The sequence below is a fragment of the Topomyia yanbarensis genome, chromosome 3 (genome assembly GCF_030247195.1).
Source record: "Topomyia yanbarensis strain Yona2022 chromosome 3, ASM3024719v1, whole genome shotgun sequence".
NCBI lineage: Eukaryota > Metazoa > Arthropoda > Insecta > Diptera > Culicidae > Topomyia > Topomyia yanbarensis.
This window is the reverse complement of record NC_080672.1, coordinates 68,089,874-68,105,195: the sequence shown is the minus strand read 5'-3', so window position 1 is coordinate 68,105,195 and position 15,322 is coordinate 68,089,874. Positions and strand designations below refer to the sequence as shown.

The 15,322-nt window shown below is 36.6% G+C and overlaps 1 protein-coding gene across 1 annotated transcript; it reads left to right on the top strand.

Moving 5' to 3' along the window:
- The first annotated feature begins 1,841 nt into the window (after window positions 1-1,841).
- LOC131692152 (uncharacterized) lies at window positions 1,842-2,610 on the top strand. The gene is made up of 2 exons (XM_058979031.1): window positions 1,842-1,941; window positions 1,998-2,610. The coding sequence occupies exons 1-2, from the start codon at window positions 1,902-1,904 to the stop codon at window positions 2,543-2,545; spliced, it is 588 nt and encodes a 195-aa protein (XP_058835014.1). The 5' UTR covers window positions 1,842-1,901; the 3' UTR covers window positions 2,546-2,610.
- Window positions 2,611-15,322: the final 12,712 nt, after the last annotated feature.

Below are 15,322 nucleotides of genomic sequence, written 5' to 3'. Positions count from 1 at the left end.
TTATCTCATATAGAAAATGAAAGTAACAGCAAAACAAAAAACCTATTTTAATCCACCTAGCGGTGCAATTGTGCCTTTCTCAATCATGAATCACGAGAATGTGTGCGTTGTTTACATTCATTAAAAGCTTTTAAATGCATGTATTACATTTTATTATTGTACATCACATGACAACTATATACAGGAAAATAAATCATTATTCGAGTTCTAAAATTTTGAAAAAGAAAAAACAGCCACGGTAATATTGAACTGAAAAAAGGTGCGAAATAGGCAGTCCCAAAAAGTCGATTTTAAAAAAAAAAAAAAATTTCGTGATAACATAAAATCTCGACGTTTCATGCATTTTAAAGATGTTTGGCATCAAAAATACGAATTCGATTTCTGAAATTTCATGGGGTCCCCCCTTTGAAAAAAAATTTGAGTTCCGGCTTATATGGGAATTTCATGTGTGACCGGACCGTTCAGTCTATATTTCCGGAACCATACAAGCGATCCGTGCGAAATTTTACAGACATCTGTGGGGATAATATAGCTATCATTTGGGACTAAGTTTGTGAAAATCGGCCCAACCATTTCCGAGAAACTGATATGAGTTTGCTAGTTATGAAGATGGCCGCTTTTCCCGGGCACTTCCGGAACCGTCTATGGTGGTCAATGTAGTCAACGAAGGTTTGTTTGGCCGTCGGTGACCTAGAACTGCAAAGTTAAGTTATTTGAGAGACATTTTAGCGAAATTTTTACCACAATTTGCTATGTGATCGCACGCCACAACCCGTAACTCCGGAACCGGAAGTCGGTTGGGGATAAAATTTAATAGCCATTTACGGGGACGCAAAATCTTTCATTTGAGACTAAGTTTGGTTGATTCGGTCTAGCCATCTCCGAGAAACCGATGTGACTGTTAGTCTGAATTTGGATACTTCCACCGGGGCTTCCGGAACCGATGATGGTGGCCAATGTGACCAAAGAGACTTTGAATGGCTGTTAATGACCTAGTACTACAAATCGAAGCAGTTGTGGTCACATTTTGGAAAAATTTTCACCATTATACATTCATTGCAGAATTTCTTAAAATCGACATTTTCTGCGTGATCGTATTCATCACCCTGTAATTCCGGAACCGGAAGTCGGATCCATTAGAAATTCAATAGCAGCCTATGGGAACGTTGCACCTTTCATTTGAGACTAAGTTTGTAAAAATCGGTTCATCCATCTCTGAGAAAAATGAGTGACATTTTTGGTCACATACACACACACATACGCGCACACACACACATACATACATACGCACATACATACACACACACAGACATTTGCCGAACTCGACGAACTGAATCGAATGGTATATGTCACTCGGCCCTCCGGGCCTCCGTTAAAAAGTCGGTTTTCAGAGCAATTGCAATACCTTTCTATTGAGAAAGGCAAAAAGTAAAGATCTGCAACTGAAATAAAATCTTCTATATCTACCAGCGCAAACTGTTCCGAACTATTTGCACAGCCTCACCTTCAACAGAAACAGCCCAGATAGGATATCTTTATGCAAACTAAACCAACTAACGAAAGTGTATTCTTCACATGCGATACCTAATGCATTCCCACACGGCCGCGGTCAATGTTCCGCCAGTCTGAGTAATGATCTAATTTGGCAGTCTTGTTCTAATATTTGCCAATGTTGATGTGGATATAATGGTTTATTCTTTAGTACCGAAGGTGGTCGTAAATTGAGTCGATTTTGAGGCATGCGGCAGTGAAAATTTGTATATCTCTAGTTCACTCATGGTGACAGTAAAAATTTACCATGCCTTACTATAAATGAAGCTGATCGCATTATTCAAGATTCAGTTTAAATTACTCAACCTAGCTAGCAGGTATCTCTATCGACCTGGTTCTCAGTTCCTAATATGAAGCATCTAATTCTAGTGGTCCTATGGTTCTGTTGTGGTGAGTTCAATCTTATAATTAACAAATCTAAAACTAAATGTTGCCAATTTTTCTAGCATCCGCCGATGTCAACGAACTGCTGTACAAACCTGAACCATATTCCGCCTCACCACTGCCTTTATCAGATCCCGAGCCAGCCGACGCGAATCAATCAGATCCTCAACCAATACCGGAACACTTGGAAGCCAGACCGTACAATGTGCTGTCAAACAGTATTAACAACGAGCAGCAATTCCCGGTAACACTGGAACACTTATACGGAGCAGTCCAGGTTGAGGAACCAGCCGGAGTTCCGTATGCATTCGTAAACGATGATGTTGAAATCGTTGACGCCCTGGAGATTCTGCCACTGGGCAACCCACAAGGTGAATTGGTGCAGTTTGAGCCATGGGTCAAAACCGTCCAACTGACAGCTGCTCACGCCGACTACCAGGGACCGTATCATTACGAGAAACCCAAACTACAGCTAGAGTATGGAGCTCCCGATGCACCGAAGCTTGACGATGGACCGTCCGGTATAACGAACGATTATCTACCACCACGGCTGACGAGGAAGTCGCTTGCGAAGCGACAATTGAAATTAATCGACAGACGAGTTGCTTAAAGGTTGACATGAGATTGGAATGGATTAATGTTCTGTAATAATAAAGATATTCATGTTGCGAAGAAAGGGGAAATGGTTCTAGTTTTAGTTTCCGTTCTTGACAATCCTGAATCATTTTCACCAAAGTGTGCATTGATTTCATTACAATCGATTTGGAAATGTAATAATGGCGAAATATGGACTTTCTTTTTCAGCCATCAATAACACGGTGGTACAGCAAATTTGTACTAGTATAGTGACCTAGTATTGGTGGTTGGTCTCATCAAATGCAGCCTAAAGCAATGTATGTTAAAATGTTGTATGCCCTCAAAGTCTACATTTAAAACAAAAAAAAAATGTTTTGAGACCTTCGGAACAAACGAATTAGTTACGCTGTCATTTTCCAACCGATTTTCGAGTCTACAACGATATTGGAAAGAAGAATATAATTTTTTTTTTCGCAATACTGTGTCTTTTGAGACAACAGTATGGAAATATCCAATATCTTGCGATTTTTTCATGGAAGATATGTAAATTTCTCGACATTTTTATGAATTCAAATGACCAAAAAGTAAACCCAATTTGATTTTTTTTTGTGATCCAATGCAAAACATAGAAGGAAACAGTTTTAGGACTCAAAAAGCTTTTACTTTCGTCTTTCGCCATTTTGTTTTTTCGTCTTTCAAGACGAAAAAACAAAATGGCGCCCGTGGTAACGTTCTGTCACAGCTAACTGGTAACTCTAATCAAAGCTGATTAAAAGCGTCGCCCGATGTCTAGAGACTGATTATAAGCAAAAATGTACCGCTGCTAAATACTACACAGCTATGCACCATTATTCCTGTTTTAGATCAAAATTAACAATAAGTTTTAAATATGTGCTAATTCTGTGTCCAGGCCCCATTTAACTTAACTACAAATTTCGTCTAATACCATTCTATGTGATTTATTTTCATGTACCCACTAACAGTACACTACATGTCTTGAAAGAATTAGTTAATGATTTACACTGATAGAATATATTCGTAAATCGCTATGCATTAGTTTCGTACAGATAATTTTCATAAAATATACGAATTTTTCTTACATATAATGAATCGTTCGTAGTTCTATTGAAACACATTTAGTTTTTATTACGAGTTTTTCGTGAAAACCACGAAACGACTTTAGTTGGCTTATTACGAAACAGCTTCGTTCGGCAAACGAATTGTTCGCTGCTATATACGAATATCTTTATAATATTTACGAGCACCATTCGTCGAACCGTCAACGTCAACAGAGCTTCAATACGGAGTCATTGTTGCTATACGTCATATAACTGTTGATAATCACGACGGTCTCGGTCTGACTATTTAGTAGCCGTATCCGTGTCCGCCTATTTCAGGAAAGTTTTCTAAACCTCTTCCGCTTCTAGTTGATCCATAATCTGGAGCAGTACGGATTCAGTTAAGCCATCGCAAACTGCTCGATGGTTTTGTATGAATAATTTTGAGTTTTTCTCTGCCGGAGCAATGTCAAAAGAATATGCTATTAAATACGAAAACTTCTCTTAGATGAACAAAATGAATTCGTGCGACCAACGGGGTTGTTCGTAATATACATAGACGTTTATTAAAATAAACAAAACATTTCGTTTCATTCACGAAAATTAATGTCGTTACTTGGTGTAAGTAAAATTCACGAAAACTTTCGTTCATCAAGCGACCATTTCTTTATATCACAAAAAAAATCGATTTTGCCAGATCTGTTTTTTTAACTAAAAAAATCGTTATCAAACATCGGTCCCAAAAGATCGGATGAAAAAAATGACAAGATAATAAATTAAAAAAAATTCTCAGATGAACGAAATGAATTCGTGCGACCAACGAAGTCGTTCGTAATATACACAAACATTTATTGAAATAAACGAATGATTTCATTTCATTCACTAAAAAAAATGTCGTTATCAACGATGACATTCGTGCCATGTACACTAGATAAGAAAAAGTTACTAAAACTTTTGTTCATCGAGCGTCAATTTCTTCACACCACAATCTTTCTAGTACTCAATAATGATGAGCAGGTTGAAATAGAATCGAATTTGCCAGATCGATCTTTTTAATTAATAAAAAATCGGTGCTGTCAAACATTGATCCTAAAACATCGAATGCGACAAACGAAATCGTTTGTAATATACACAAACGTTCATTAAAATACACGAAACATTTCGTTTCGTTCACGAAAAATAATGTCGTTATCAACGATTACATACGTGCAATGTAAACTAAATAAGTAAAATTTACGAAAACTTTCGTTCATCAAGCGGCCATTTCTTCGTACCACAATAAAATCGATTTGGCCACATCGATTTTTTTAAGTAAAAAAAATCAATGTTGCCAAATATCGATCCCAAAAGATCGACTGAAAACAATAAGCGGATAATAAATACAAACACTTTTCTAAGATAAACGAAATTAATTCGTGCGACCAACGAAATTGTTCGTAATATACACACACGTTTATTAAAATAAACAAAGCATTTCATTTCATTCACGAAAAATAATGTCGTTATCAACGATAACATTCGTGCAGTATACAGTAAACGTGTAAAATTTACGAAAGATTTCGTTCACCAAGCGGCCATTCTTGTTCATGAAATGAACGAAATCTACTATTTAGAATGCACGAAAATACTTCGTTGCAGAAAACGACGAATGAATTCGTGTATTGTATGATCGATTTCATTATATTTACGAATTTATATTATCAGTGTAGTTCAGTGATTCTCAACCTGTGGTTGGGGGCCCGCGAAGATTTATATCTTTTCCGTTTAGGTATTAAAATTTAAAGCTTTTTCGCAACAAAGAGAAAATTGGTAGCAAACAAAATCGATCTCCACAAATAGCATTACATCGCCGCCTCCACTTTCGCAGTGAAATGAACAATGCACTAAAATAAAAGTTCCGTAAAGCGGGAAACTATAATTTTGTTTGACTTCAAGCAAAATCCTCTTTTACATACAGTCGTGTGCTGTTGAACTATTACTAAAAGTGAGATCGGATCTGAATCTCAAGGAAGTTATGTACATACAGTTACACCACGTGAGAAACTGTGTATAGATAACATTTAAAAGATTAGACCTGGCTGAAAGCTTCATTGCGAAGAACAGCATGTAACATGGCGTACCATATTACAATTTTAAAACCAAACCTGAATATATAGATGGCGATAACATTGAGGTGCGCCTACACAACCTAGCACAGTGCATTAGACCAGAACAATCTGTTACAAACGATACTTGAGGAAAAAATACTGTTGTATTCCCAACGGCGTTCGTGTTGCTGATTCATACGTGTCAGTTTTGTAAACAAATGGCACATTTCGGAAAACAATGCTAAAAAAATTAACCTACTACAACCAATTACTATAAAAATAATTCCAACAGATTTTGTAAAGCTCCGCAGTAATGTTGTGTTATTCATTTATTTTTACATGATGTCAAAACATGAAATCTCCCCAGGTAGGTTATGCTAATGCGTTGAGGCGAGTTAAAACATAAATATAAAAATCGATGTTAAGCCGTAGGGGTCCGCAACAACCCCGGGGTGATTTCGAAGGGGTGCGTGATGCAAAAAAAGGTTGAGAACCACTGATCTATTAGAACGGCAACGGCTGAACTGTTCTTAACGAAACTAGTTTCAAGTAAAGGGCCGAACGTGACAATTTGTCACTATTATTTTTGTTTTTGGATATGTTGTTCATTTTCTGAAATACGGATAATGTTGTCAACATACTGCATGTTTTAAGCAAATAACATTCAAAAAGGCGATAAAATCGTTCTTAGTGCATATAAATAGAAAACTCATAAAAATACCTTTCTAACAATCCATAGATCGTCTGAATCCGTTCGTGAACGGCGAAGCAAAGATATTAAATGTTTTATATTTTTATTCCTTACTTACCAATTTCTAATAACTTAAAATGAGATCGTTAGTTAAACAGTATTGCTTTACTGGTGTTTTAGGAGCAAAACTAAACCGATTTTGAATATCAGGGTATGAAAATACATCTACTTGATTCAAGGAATTCAATTCCGAATTAACTTTTTACTTTTTAAATTTTTACGAATTAACTCAATAATGAAGTAACTATTTCTCAAAAATTAATATGTAAGCTTCAAAGTGAAAATTTGTCTAGTGTTGCGTTCAGTCGTGAGGTAGATGTTCAATGGTAGGGGAGACCGGGGCTAGTTTCGGGGCGGTGTTTTCAGTTTTCGTTTTTTCCCGTTTTGATTTTGGTAGATCTTGTAAAATAGAACACGTTGCAGAAAGCGTAGACTGTTGGCAACATCTCTGAATTTTATTAAAATGTTTGATACGTTGTCTTCATTTCTAGAGACAATAATATGTGACGCGGAAAAGCCGCCAACTTACCCCAGCATCGGGGTAAGTTGACGGTATGTATGGTGTAAGTTGGCGGACTGCCAGAAAATAAGCACTCCAATAAAAATACAATTACATAAGTGGTCCATATGAAATGTGCCGATTGTCATTTCAATAAAACTTCGACACTTTTCATTATATTCCAGTCTCAATGCCCCGTCATTTTGACTTCGACGCGTACTCCATATTCAAAAGCAAATTTTCGAAATTCTTCAGGCGATTAGCTGAAATAATTGTCCCCTGCATTGACGAGAGACACAAGAAAAAGTTTCTCTTACACTGTGGAGTGAATTTCAGAAATAAAAATATATGGTGACTATTTTCGCACTATAAATAGTACCGCCAACTTGCCCCGTGTGCGTTACCGCCAACTTACCCCAACCGCATATTTTATAAAAAAGGATTTAAAAAACTACTTTTGGGTATGAATAGGTATAAAATCTATACGGGCGCTGAAAGCTCTTTTCACGTACTATCGAAAAATATAATCGTTCGGGGAATAGATAGAAAACCACCTTAAATAACACAAAATGTTTAAAATTAACAAAATTTACAAAGTATGCTCAAAAACACAATATCGCCCACAGCTTCTACAAAACATAGTGTTTCGCAAAAAAAAACACATTGGATAATGCGTTTCACATTACTTGAGATACACAACGAGTGACAGCGCTTTATGTCTAATAGAAACGGAAAAAAGGGGGTTCCGCCAACTTACCCCAACCGCCAACTAGCCCCGGGCTCCCTTATATTAATACACAGATCACAAAGCATTCCACCTAATGGTGAGATAATAGATTTCTCATATATTTCATATTCATATTATACTAGTGAAGCACCGAGAGAAACTTTATTGTTGAATCCCATAACCCTAGTGAAAATTCAACTTCTTTTGCAAGATCTGTGTTGTACTGGTCACGGCGGTTAGCAGTTGCATTTTTTATCATAAGGATGTAAGGAATTAAAATATCGTATAATACATAAAAATTATGTCACGGCGCTTACCATCAGTTACAGTTCCTCTAAAGCCCCCACCGTTATCTCTCTCTATCTCTTACTCTGTATCTCTCTTTCTCCCTCTATCTCTCTCTTCCTCTCTATATATCTCTATCTCTCTTTCTCTCTCTCTCTCTCTCTCTCTCTCTCTCTTCGTGTTCGTGGTAACTGTCACTATTCACTTCTATCTTGCTCTATCTCTATCCATGTCTAAGTTGTGTCATAAGATCTTCGTCAGAAATAATAATAATGTACAAGGCTTAGGAAATTGAAACTATTATGTCTGCTGTTTTCCTTCTGAATAGTTTATGTATTTTTGTATACAACTCACGGAAACAAATTAAATATTACATCTCATATATTCCGTGAGTCTTTGTTTTTTCCTTTTTCAAGGATTTTTTTATGAGCGTGCCACTGGTAAACAGACAGAGAAAGAATGGCCGGAACCGGTGAGAATGAAGAAACGATGTAAATTCACCTTTGTTGGAAACATTGAGAAAATATATGCCCTCAAGCAGGAATCTAGTCTCTAGTTGGTTGCGTTAAACACTCCGCCATTGAGGAACTGTGATTATGCCATCACATATTCTCAACAGTTTCGTGATCACCGCCGCAGCCTCGAATACCTCCTAATTAACCCATCGATCCCCACTGTCTCCTATAAGCAGATCGTCACCGTCACCGTCGTCACTCATCGATCGGGCCAAATCTCTCTCGATATCTATTTTTAGGTCCAGTGGACTGCGCTCAAGGCTTGAGATATTTATTATCTCTGTTTGCCCCCTTTCTATTACATCTCACTTGGAAAAGAAAATTTGTTTAGTGAGAAAACTATAACTAATTTATCTTCAAACCCTGCTTTCCCCTAAAGATGAAGTGATATTCCTTCGAAACGTTGCACTATGGGAAGACATGTGACCAAAAAATCCAAAACACATGAACTCCAATTTAATTTAATTCTATACTGAGTATTTATATATACTATAATGAAGAAAATAATTTGCCACCTTAGAAAAATATTCGACTTAACTGGGTAATATGGATATTTGAAGACAAAATATGCAATTATTAATGTATTGATATGAGCTTTTATGAAAAATAACAGATCAAAGTACAAAAATATTCACAAATTAGATCCGGGAAAATAGCCTCCCAAAGACCCCCTGCCCGACTTTTGTGTTATCTACAATAATATAATTGCAAACATAGCCGACACTGCACGCTCCCTTCTATTCACTTCAATGCAAATCAATACTTTGAAATGTTTACTTGTCTCATTCATCAGCATTTTCTCTCTGTTACTTTCTTTATAAAGGGTTTGAAAGCACATGTGACGTTATCTCTGTTAACTATTTCCAATCGCGCGTTAATATCCTGAAATTTCTATTCTATGCAAAATCCTTTTTTGAGAAATCTGTGATAAAATGTCATCTTTGAAGACTAAAACAAACTGAACGTTCCTATTTCCTGATAACTAATGAAGGTCCATAAATAAACTAAAACCACCAGATAATCTTAAACGACATCGTCAAGAGAAGAAAAAAAAACGAAAAGGTAAAAACAGAATAGAATGGAAACACTACAAAGCGCATTGTAATTAATTAGCCATTTTTTAAACAATGGTTCTCAAATTCGTACAATTCGTTTTATGCATTTACTTTATTTAAATCTTTCTTTATTTCATACTATGTACACTTTTCTCAGTTTATTCATTTGATGAATTTATTTCATTCGGCATTCATTTGGTTCATTTTCATGATCATCTATTGTATTCGTTTCATCCTATGGATTCATTCTGATCAGTTTATTCATTTCGTTCATTTTATTAATATCATTCATTTAACTTTTTTTATTTCCTGTTTTCATTTATTACATTTTATTCATTTTTTTCCAGTTCATGCATTTAATTCAAAGTCATTCAGTTTATTTATTTTATCTAAGTAACTAATTTGACACAAACAAATTTATTCTATTAATTTAATAACTTTTTTATATCGTTAAATTTTTCATTTTAATCATTTTCTTGCTTATTTTATTCTTTTCATTCATTTGATCTTTTTCTTTCATTTTGTTTATTTTATTCATTCTCTCTGTTTTACTGATTTTGTTAACTCCTGTATGCCCATGGTGTTTATAAATAACAACGTTTTCGAACAGCTATAACTTTGGGGTTGGATTTCCTTACATAAACATCTAATAGTTTTTCATTTTAATCATTGAATCCAATTTATTTTGTTTATTTTTTCTTCTTTTTTATTTTACGAATTATATTTATTTTGTTTATTTCATTCATTTTATCGATTTTAATAATTCATTCCATACTATTTTTTATATTTTAGTTATTTTTATATTTTATTCATTTTATTCTTTTTTTTTGCACTATGCTATATTTCACCCTAAGGAGAATAATTGGGTGAACACCCAATTTTCTCACCAGGGCGAAATTTTTTTTGGTAAAACCAGTCTTTGCACTTGAAGGGTTTACTTACTTATTAGGGGACGATGGGGTAAAACGCACCCCCTAAGGAAATATGATCATAACTAAGCAGTAGAACATCAATTGGGAAAATTTGATTAATAATATCGTCTAGCCAACATTTTCCTCCGTAACCAAAATCATAACGCTATGCAAAATATTCAAAAACATGAAAATAATTCAATTTTTCAAAATCATTAAAAATCACCTTTTGAAAAATAAGCGGGGCAAAACGCACCTGTGCGGGTGCAAAATGCACCACAACAACGGGGCATAATGCACTACAACAACGGGGTAGAACGTACCGCAACAACGGGGTATAATGCTCGGCGAACAAGCAAGTAGTTTTGTTTTCTAACGAGATTTCACAAAAGTGTGCCACTAAATAGCCTTAGGTTATGCAATTGGTAGGTTGTCAGAACGATTTTTCTGTTTTCGATTAAAAACCAGCAAATTCAGAAAAGAGGACATTTTGCCCCCGATGGAGCAGAGATATAAATTTAGCAAAAAGTGAATTATGTAGTAGATTTTTCATATCTAGTGTGACAAAATAATGAACAACGATATAAATAGAACAGGAATGCTCTAATATAATAGTAAAACAGTATTTATAAGAGCGGAAAATCCTTGTTGCACGAGCCACAATAATTACATGAGAAGAGCACGTTATTGTTTTTTATTTCTCGAGCTGCTATTGATGTACGGTTATCAAACTTTGACAGTATATGTTCACTATGACGGACTTCCGACAGGTGTACCGTTTTCTAGAAATTTTTAGCTGTTTTCGATATAATCAAGGGGTGCATTTTGCCCCGGGGGTGCGTTTTACACCATCTTCCCCTACATGGGTGCGCTTCGACTTTGTCTTATCATAAACCGACAGCACCGATCGAACGACTGGTCAGACGTGATGTCCCGTCCGAGCAGATATGGGTGTCTACCCAATTTTTCTCCTTAGGGTGAAATATATCATAGTGCTTTCGCATAGGCCTGCTAAGCCAAGACAAGTTTCGGCTTCACTGTGTCTTATCGGTATAAACAGAACTTCTGCTCAGACGGGACATCACGTTTGATCAGGCGTTTGATTGAAACACGAAGTGTGTTTTAGTTTTAGGGATTTGCGTCAAGCCGGCGCTAATGTATTCCGACAAAAAGTTAGTGTCGGTTTCTGATGAGACGAAGTCGAAACGCACACATGTAATATTTTTTTATTTTTGTTTATTGGTCATGGTGATTTCATCTTTCTACTGAATTTTATTTCTTTTATCTTTTTATACATTTTATTCGTTTTATATTTTCTATAATTTTATTATTTTTTCTAATCTTATTAACTTTCTTAATTTAATTATTTTTTTCCAGTACATTCATTTTATTCAGTTTCCTCGCTTTATTATTTTTATTGATTCTGTTCAGTCCTTCCTTTTATTCATTCCATCCATCCATTTCATTGGATGAATTTGATTTATTCTATTAATTTTTTTTAAATTAAATATCTCATCACTAGTTGAGTACCTACTTCGCATGAGTTTTTCAAACTAATAAATGATACCAATGTGTTAGAAATGCCTCATATCACTGTTCGGTCGGTCGTAATAATGCTCCTGTAATACTGCTTTTATTGGGAAATCGGTCAAAATTTGAGACGATCAGCGTTTACGAACTTGCCACTTCTTCGAATCAGATCGTGCACTCGCCTTGGGAAGAAGTCTGACGTCTTCAGAGAGAGGCTTACATCTGCAGCAGATTCTATGCTAATGGACGAGTTTTGTTCGGGGTTGGGTCGATCTGTGACAAATCCTGCCAGAAACTCCTCAGGAGGAAAAATTTCAGGATTGGAGCGGCACACGCCAGAGACTCTGAAACCTGCTTGGCATTTAATTCATAAAATATCGGAATCAACTTTTTTATAAATAATTTCCGATTTCCAATGATTCTTATCTCTTATTTCTATTTGGTAATAATTTTAAATTATTTTTATTACTTATTTCTCGTGTATATTTTCCTTATAATCCTTATAATCATCAATATTAGCATAGTATCAAATTTTGCTTTGAAAAAGGTTGGCATTTTACAAATATCAAAGTGCACATTACTCTACACTAAATTTCCAACCCCGCACAGAACTCGGCCAACCTACCCCAATGTATACTTTCGAGAACAATCACGATTTACACAAACAAATATAAGGTTACACTGGTAACCGTTATACCATTTTGTTGGGTTTTGAGTACCATTTCCAGCAGTACCAAGTTATTGGAAATCAGATGTAAATTGATTAGCGTTACACGTACAAACGACACCACCAAACTAACTATACTATAGATGTCACTACTGCGCATAATAGCCTTTTCATAAAAGGCACACGGCCAACCTGTCCCTTCGGCCAACCAGCCCCGGTCACCCCTATATTTAACTAAGAGGAACAATTTTACAACCATCTCAAAACAATTTGAGTATTATTTTATATACTAGAAGTAGTCGTGGAATTATATTAAATCTAAGAGAGTTAATTAGAACTATTGGTTGAGTAGTAGTATAGTTTGGCATTTCTTAACGAAATTATTGAATTTAATAATTAAAATTAGAAAAACATAGGGATAGCAAATACGCTTCGGGGGGAAATTAAAGGGATGGGAGAGAATTCCAGAGCCAAGGTAGAAAGAATGGATAAGGATGATAAAGGGAGAAAAATATTAACTTTCCGTTTCCAGCAACGGGAGATCAACGACATCGAGTATAGACTAACACGGCCTTCATCGGGAAGAATCATGTACTGGGACGCTGGGTGGTCCTCCTCGACCCGGCAGGGGTTCCTTCAGACGATTTCGTAGGATGGCTCAGATGCGGATCGGCACCACGCCGAGTTGTGCGTGTGATGTTTATGCGGTTGGTCCCGCGTTTGTTAACTCATTAACTAACGACGAAGTCGTTTCGTGTCGCCTTGAAGTCACATCAAACCATCGTTGGTATACGGTACAGACGGAGGAGAACACTTCTGAGAATGATAGGAAAAATAAAACGGGCAGTTATATCTGGTGGTTTTTACGCAGGTGTAAACGAAGAACATGAAGAAAAGTTCGCAGCTTGCCAGTACATCCCGAACCGGGACATTGGGTGATCTTCCTCCCGTAGCGTGCAGGACTTGACAAGATATTTGTCATTGTCATTCAAGTCAATATTGTAAAGAAGAGGGTTTAGACAGGCGCCCTGGGGAAAGCCCATGTAGCTAATTGGTGATGTCGATAAATCACCATGCGACAAAGACATGCGTTTTTAGACTACAAGTTTAGCAAAAAGCTATTTAAAATCGGTGGAAGACCAGGCTGCCGCAGCTTTTCAGAAAAAATATTGAGGGAAACGGAATCAAAATCCCCCTCATATCTAAGAAAGCTGATGCCATCTGCTCTTTGCTGGCATAGCACCATTTGAATTTCTGTTGAGAGCAACGTAAGACAATCGTTCGTCCCATTTCCTTTGCGGAAGCCAAATTGTGTATCTGCCAGTAAGCCATTTGCTTCGACCCAATTGTCGTAGCGAAACAGGATCATTTTATCGAACAACTTCCGAATACAGGACAGCATTGCAATCGGTCGACACGAGCTGTGGTCGGAGGTTGGTTTTCCTGGTTTTTGGAAGGCGGTGTCCTTCACTTGCCTCCAGTCATGAGGGAGAATGTTACCCTCAAGAAAATTGTTAAATAAATTCAACAAGCGTCTCTTAACAGAGTCTGGAAGATTATTTTGCAAGTTGAATTTGATTCTGTCTTTCTCTGGGACTTTGTTACATGATAAGAGAGCAAGTGAGAACTCCACTATCGAAAAAGGTGTTTCGTTCACGTCATCGTGAGGGGACGCGGGGCGGTAGATCTTCTCTTCCAGGAGCGGAATCCGGACAAACCTTCATGGCGAAATCGGATATCCAATCGTTTAAATATTCCACACTCTCGTTAGTACTGTTTCGGTTTCAGCATATGCCTGGCAGTGCCCCAAAGAGTGCTCTTCAAATTTTTCTTTCGTTAGTACGTCAACGAAACTAGCGTATAGGCCGTCATCTCGGCAGCCTTCTCCACGTACACGTCTGAACACTTTTAGCCCCGCCATGGGTTTTGAGGCCATCCGCGGGAGTTTGCGTCTGGTACGCGCTTAATCTGAGCTTAAATCGCGGTATCGAGAACCAAACCACAAACCCGTACTCTTCCTCCCGAGGAAGCACTTGTGTGGACTCGATTTTACCAGATATTGTGGACGCGTAGCTCTTCCAATCAATATTTCGTCTGAGGTCATACGAAACATTGATTATATTATTATATTAGTTAAATATAGATAGCTATACCACCGGCCTATACTACACTAATTTGTCTACTAACGAAGGCGACTGTGATGAACCCCAGGAGGAAACATCTTCTGCTGTAGCTAGAAGCAATAGAATAAGGAAGAACATTTCCTCTCTCAAATTGTTATCTGTTGTAGTCTTGACAGAACAATTTATTTCCAGGATATTAGTTATTTATTATGGAATTAACCCAATTACACTGTGGCGTTTTACAATCAAGAAAATCTATTCCACGACAGAATGCATCCAACTGATTTCGATTTAAATATTCAAAATAAAAATCATTGGTTCCGTTCCATTAATTTATCCAACTTGAGACGAACACAGATCTAACTGCACTAATCCCGCCTTATAGATTCAGTATGGAAATTTGAGAAACATGGTTCCACTGCCAGTAAGAATAAGACTAACTAAAACGTTTGAAGCACAAAATTATGCAAATACAAAATTGAATTATTGCTATTGCCAACGAAGTCTGACTTTGCTACTTTGTGAGGTTATCAGAAAGAGAATCAAAGCGAAAATCGAATCAAAACGGTTCTTTCACAGTAAAATCAACGATAGCTCGTGGCA